This window comes from Brassica rapa, chromosome A05 (genome assembly GCF_000309985.2).
Source record: "Brassica rapa cultivar Chiifu-401-42 chromosome A05, CAAS_Brap_v3.01, whole genome shotgun sequence".
Taxonomy (NCBI): domain Eukaryota; kingdom Viridiplantae; phylum Streptophyta; class Magnoliopsida; order Brassicales; family Brassicaceae; genus Brassica; species Brassica rapa.
The window spans coordinates 14,325,187-14,331,455 of NC_024799.2; the positions used below are offsets into that span (position 1 = coordinate 14,325,187).

At 40.3% G+C, this 6,269-nt stretch overlaps 1 protein-coding gene across 1 annotated transcript; it reads left to right on the top strand.

Annotated features, from left to right (window-relative positions):
- The first annotated feature begins 1,621 nt into the window (after window positions 1-1,621).
- Window positions 1,622-4,556, top strand: LOC103848669. The gene is made up of 8 exons (XM_009125527.1): window positions 1,622-2,131; window positions 2,208-2,426; window positions 2,493-2,684; window positions 2,775-3,093; window positions 3,283-3,529; window positions 3,674-3,725; window positions 3,836-4,011; window positions 4,100-4,556. Exons 1-8 carry the CDS (start codon window positions 1,622-1,624, stop codon window positions 4,554-4,556), a joined length of 2,172 nt encoding a protein of 723 aa, XP_009123775.1.
- Window positions 4,557-6,269: the final 1,713 nt, after the last annotated feature.

Sequence of the window (6,269 nt, forward strand, 5' to 3'; positions counted from 1 at the left end):
TGTCAGGAGCTTGACGTACCCTTAGCGATGTACAGACTAAGGTTGTCCCGAAATCCAAGTGATTTCATATCTCCAAGGATTGCAATACTGGATGGAATTTTCCAAACGTGGTGGAGTAGTAATTACAAGGCCTGGTTAGGAGATCAGTCGAAAATACCGAAGGGATCCAAAGATTACTATCTCGGTAAGAGGCCATGGACTATCCCACCCGGCAAGCAATGGGGACGAGATGTCGATACTCTATATTCTATTCTGATGGTAGAAAACTGTCACTGGGTGTGTATGGTCATTTCTATCCCGGACCGGACTATCAAAATCCACGATTGTATGAACGGTGAGATTTCTATAGAGGCTATCAAGGAGGCGACGATACCTTTTGCTCGGATGGTTCCTTACGTCTTGTATGCTTACTCTGATGCTGAAGATAAGCAGGTTATGGACACTGGCATGTATTCCATTCAATATGTAACGGATGGGGTTCCGAAAGGCAAACATCCTTATGGAGACTGTGGAATTTACGCTCTCAAATACCTTGAGTGTCTAGTAATGGGTGTGCCATTTGAAGATGAACATCTTCGTGATTCTAATTGATGATAATGAGGAAGAAACTTGCTGCAGAGATGTACGATGAAACAAGGCATCTTGGAGAATTTTGTTAGATAGCATACAGAGTGTTAGATATCACAAACCAAAGTTGGCAAGCCTTGCGATTTTCTTGTTTTTAATTTCTTTTTGCAGACGTCTCTGTCGTCAATTTGTTGTAACTTCATTTAAAAATAAATGCTTGCGCCGAGACACGTCGACTACTATAGAGAGAAAAGGAAAAATAGTTGGTATTATATATATTATTTCTATTCAACATGGGCTCTTAACGTATCTGGGCTTATCCTGTATTTCCGTCTTGCCAGTACAGGCAAGCCCTGCCAGTACAGGCAAGCCCTGCCAGTACAGGCAAGCCATTACTAGTACGACACGCAAGCCCTGCTTCTTTCAAAAACCTTTTTCTACATCTACGTCCTCTTCACCTCAGCGTCGTCCTTTTCACTCTTTAGGGAAACACCTGCTACGGCAGCTTCTATCAAAGCGTAATATTTCGGAATCCTAATCTTTGTAGGTCTCTGTTTCTGTGAAATTAGTCTGATTAAAAACTTCCCCTATTTCAAATTTTTAGCCTTACCAAGCCCTACCAGTACAGTCAAGCCTCCCCAGGACACGCAAGTCTTGCGTCCTTCACACGGTTCTTCTCCCTGGTAAACTTTTCATCCTCTTCACTGGTGAGTTCTATGGAGTTCCCTCGAAGTATGTTTTCTGACGAAACAAGGCCAGATCCAACGAATTTATAAATTACAGCTCCACTTTCAAGTCCCTAAAAGCAATAAAAGATGTAGTTAGTGTTGAAGTGTGGGAGTATGTTGAGAAGTCTCCACTAGGGAAAATTATTAAGTTCATGAATCTGGAGTTTTCATGGAGTTCAACATTGGTTCATTACGTTCTTTCTAGACAACTCTATTGCAAGAAACGACATGAGCTTTGGTTTTTGATAGAAAAACAGCATGCCCGTTTCTCTATATTAGAGTTTCAAGATATCACAGGTTTAAACTGTGAACCACTACCTAATACAATGATAGTTGAAGATGTTGAGAAAAGTAATAGTTTTTGGGCGCTGTTCAACCTGAGACGCACCCGTTCAACCCCAAGCGCTGAGGACATATGTACACTCTGTCAGTCTCCTGATGTTTGCAGATTCTGGTCCAGGGAAGACCAGATTAGGCTGTGTTACTTGGCCATCTTGACAGGCGGTTTACTTGCCCTTGATCGGAGAGAAGCTATTTCTCCTGCTAAAGCAAAGCTGCTTATGGATTTGACGATTTTCGAGCAGTATCCATGGGGAAGAGTGGCTTTCAATGAACTTGTTCAGCAGATTAAGGACGCAACTGCAAAGAAAATCAAGGAAAACAGCAGTTATGTCTGTAAGGGGGTTCGTGCAAGTAATCCAGGTTTGGGCTTACGCTTATATACCTGTCTTGGAGAAGCAATTGGGCGTCCTATCAGGTCTGATGGTCCATGCTTAGTGAGGTTCAATGGCAAGTGTGGAAAGCTCGCCTTGAGTGCTATACTTGAAAAAGCGAAGGTATGTTTACTTAGTATGGATTCATCAAGACTTTGTATTATAATTGCTCTTGACAACCACATAATTTGTAGTATAGGTTACTTGTATGTGCGAGCGAAGCTTAGATGAAGTTCATCCGGTTTGGGAAGACCCAGGTGAGGATCCTGAGATTGACAATCTTATGGAGTTCCTACGGCAAGACAATTCCCTGAGTACAATTACTTGGCAAGCCCTGCCGGAGTACCCATTGACACCAATTGAATGTAACAAGCGTAGTCTGGTTGCAAGCCAGAAGAAATCGAAGAAAGCAAAGAAGGTGGCAAGAAACGGGCAAGACAACATAGCAGATGTAGGTGAAAAACGTTGTGATATTTTTTTGCAGCTGTTGTCAGCAAAAGTGGAGGGTTTGGAAAAGCAATTAAATAGTGAACCGGTCTCAGCATTGTTTCAATCTGCGGTTGCCAATACCGTAGATAATCTTGCATCTCGAATCACTCAGCTGGAAGAAATTATGCTACTCAAAAAACCCGCAAACGATCGGTTCTCTTACACAAAGCTACCAGCAAAACCAGCGGTATGTCGTTCGTTTCAGTAAGCAATGGCAACGCAACAATAAGTGATGTTCCTTAATTCCATTTGAGATTATTGTTGTGTTCTGTCACAGAAAACAGAAGGCAGCAAAGGAATGACTACAGTTCAAGGAACTTATGGACCCCAGGACCCGGGACAAGGAGACAAAGAAGAAGGCAAACAAGGAACTGATGGACCCCAGGACCCGGAAAAAGAAGGAGACAAAGAAGAAGTGAAACAAGTTAGGGAAGATCACCCAGACAACCCTGAGGAAAAGAATACAATAGAAGACATGGAAGATGAACATCCATTTGAGGGGCAAGGCATAAATGCCGGAAGGAGTGCACCACAAAAAGCAATGGAAGATCACCCAGAAAACCTTGAGGAAGAGAATGCAGGAGAAGACATGGAAGGCATGATAGACAGACTCGTGAAGGAATTATATGAAACATGTGTGTCGGAGAAAACCGAGCCTTAAAAAAAAAAGGATCACAACTTGTTAATACCAAAGGTTGAAGAGATTTCTGAGTCCAAAAAGAAACCAGATTATGAACAGGCTATTACAGTATCGTCAGAGTCACTCAACCCACATCTTTTTGCAGGAAAGCAGAAAACAGACAAACTTGGAGACGCTTCATCTGCCTCAGTCACCGCTTTTGTGCCTTCTCCGGAATTGTTGGTTAAAGTGGCTGACAGAAAGGCCAGCCGTTTGCAGTATCAGGCAAACAATCCCCCTCCTAGGGATAAAGAGAACAGGCCCCTTGTCTTGTCGCACAACCTAAGAAGCCCATCTGAACCTGGCACCCAAGTTAAGGGGGTTTTGATCAGATATGCGGTGTCCACGCTTAAGTAACGGCGTAATATTGTTTATGGGTCAGTTGAAAATTTAAAAGTTGCAGAGCTAACCAGTTTTATGGGTAAAGAGTAAGTATCAACTACCTTCTATTGAGGTTCATATTCCACACGAACTTTATTTCCCTTTTTCTCCTGCAGGGATTCCGTTTATCCAATTGGCTCAGAGACGCGCGCCTTGAATTTCTTCACCGTATTTATGAAGCCGAGGGCCTAGTTGACAGACGAGGTAGGAGATCTTACATTTGACACATACTTAGGTCTCTTTTGTTGGTAATCTTAAATATTTCATTCCTTTTGTAGCACATGGATGCAGCTTTAAATTTATATAGATTAAGATTCAGACAACACCCAAAAATGTTCCCATCTACAAGGATTGCTATTATGGACACAGCCTTCCAGATGCTATGGTCACATCAGCACATGAACTGGAAAAAAGATTCATTCCTTCCTGGTGCGACGTTTCACTACTTCTACGGGTATGCTCCACGATATTCTCAAACACTGATGTGGTGGGGGGGATGATGTGGATACGCTATTTTCCTGTCTTAATGTGTATGGCAACAGTCATTGGGTAGCCATGGTTATTTCCATCCCGGATCGGACTGTCAAAATCTTTGATAGTGGGAGTAAGCCTGCCGAAAAAGATACTAGATTAACGGATGCGGCAGAGCCGTTTGCTAAAATGGTTCCTTACGCGTTATGGTTATTTGCACCCGCCTCACGCAGGCCATCTGTGGATCAAACTGCCTTTACAATCGAATGTGTATGGAAAGGTGTTCCACAAGCAAAAAGCCCATATGGGGACTGTGGAGTTTATGCACTAAAATTCCTTGAGTGTCTAATGTTGGGTGTTCCGTTTAGTCGATATTATCTTAAGGATACAAGGATGGAGGAAGTGAGGAAAAACCTCGCAGCGGCGATGTATGTAGAAACAGCAGGAGCAAACGAGAGTATGCACGATCCCAAATTTCTCGCAATTGCGATTGATGAGGCTACTAAGGATAGAGAAGAGAGAAATTAATCGGTCTCGCAAGCTATTGATGAGGCTACTAAGGCTAGAGAAGAGAGAAATTCATCGGTCTCGCAAGCGATAGATGAGGCTGCTAATGCTAGAAAAGAGGGAGATTCATCGGTCTCGCAAGAGATGCTGTAAGCTACCTGCAGCATTTTTTGTGAAGGTAAACTGACAAGGAAACACACGTTTCATCATCGTTTTGGCTGTAACTTTTGGCAAATGTGTCCTTGCTATTAAAATGTCATACATTGCGGAATCATCAGTTGTACATAGAAAGGTGACAACACGTAACCGGTAGGGGAATCATCAGTTGTACACATTCTCTGCTTACCGTGGTCTCTTTTGTTTTTCTTTCAGGCCTTCAAGTGATCCTAAGGTGCAAGAGGACATATTAAGATGTTAAAAATTAATTTTAAAATTTTTGAAGGGTAATTTTTGGAGAATCATCAATTTTATATTGGGAAGTCATTGCTATTTATATTCAAAAAAATTACAAAAGTCATATAAATATATAAAACGTTATAACAGTTCTATTGTGAATAAACTCTTAAAATTTGAAAGTTTGAATAAATATAGATTTTGGATTGTATAAAATTTAGGAAAATTTATTGGACCAAAGAGTTAGTTAGAGCTTCTCAAGTTTACCTAGTTGTACATAGCAAGGTAACAGTACGTTATCGGTAGGGGAATAAGCAGCTTTATACTGGCAAGTCATTGCTGTTTAATTGGGAAAACTGTGCGGGTACATTGCGAACACATTCTATGCTTGCCGTTGTCTCTTTTGTTTTTCTTTCAGGCCTTCCAGTAAACCTAAGGTGCAAGAGGATATATTAAGATGAAAAAAAATTAATTTTAAAATTTTTGAAGGGTAATTTTAGGTGAATCATCAGTTTTATACTTCCAAGTCGTTGCTATTTACTTGCCAACACCGTGCAGGTACATTGCGAACACATTATCTGCTTGTCGTTGTCTCTTTTCTTCGTTCTTTCAGGCCTGCTAGTGATCCTAAGGTGCAAGAGGACCTTGGTATATTCTTTATTCAAAAAAAAATTACAAAAGTCATATAAATATATAAAACGTTAAAACAGTTCTATTGTGAATAAACTCTTAAAATTTGAAAGTTTGAATAAAAATAGATTTTGGATTGTATAAAATGTAGGGAAATTTATTGGACCAAAGAGTTAGTTAGAGCTTCTCAAGTTTACCTAGTTGTACATAGCAAGGTAACAGTACGTTATCGGTAGGGGAATCAGCAGCTTTATACTTGCAAGTTCTTGTTGTTACTTGCGAACACTGTGCGGGTTCATTGTGAACACATTTTATGCTTGCCGTTGTCTCTTTTGTTTTTCTTTCAGACCTTCCAGTAAACCTAAGGTGCAAGAGGACATATTAAGATGAAAAAAATTTTAAAATTAATTTTTGCCGTTGTCTCTTTTGTTTCTGTGTTCATAGTCTAGGTTTAAGATTTGGAAATTCGTATTGAACTTTTGTGTGTTGGATCTGAATTCGTCTAACATATGATGGTTGCTACTTGCTTAAAACAGTCTATGAGTTTCATGTTTTGTTTTGTATCTGATCTATGTAAAAAAATTCGGGTCGTACATTTAATTCTATTTTTTTAATTCATAGTATTCATGTAAATGGTTTCCAGTTACACCCATAATAATGTATACCCTTGGACACATCTCATAATTATATGGTAGGATCAATATTAGTCAT

Coding starts and splice junctions, on each gene's coding strand:
- LOC103848669 (XM_009125527.1), top strand. CDS start 1,622: ATGATAGTTGAAGATGTTGAGAAAAGTAATAGTTTTTGGGCGCTGTTC. Junction 2,427..2,492: donor AATCGAAGAAAGCAAAGAAG/GTGGCAAGAAAC, acceptor ATTTTTTTGCAG/CTGTTGTCAGCAAAAGTGGA. Junction 3,726..3,835: donor GCGCCTTGAATTTCTTCACC/GTATTTATGAAG, acceptor TTCCTTTTGTAG/CACATGGATGCAGCTTTAAA.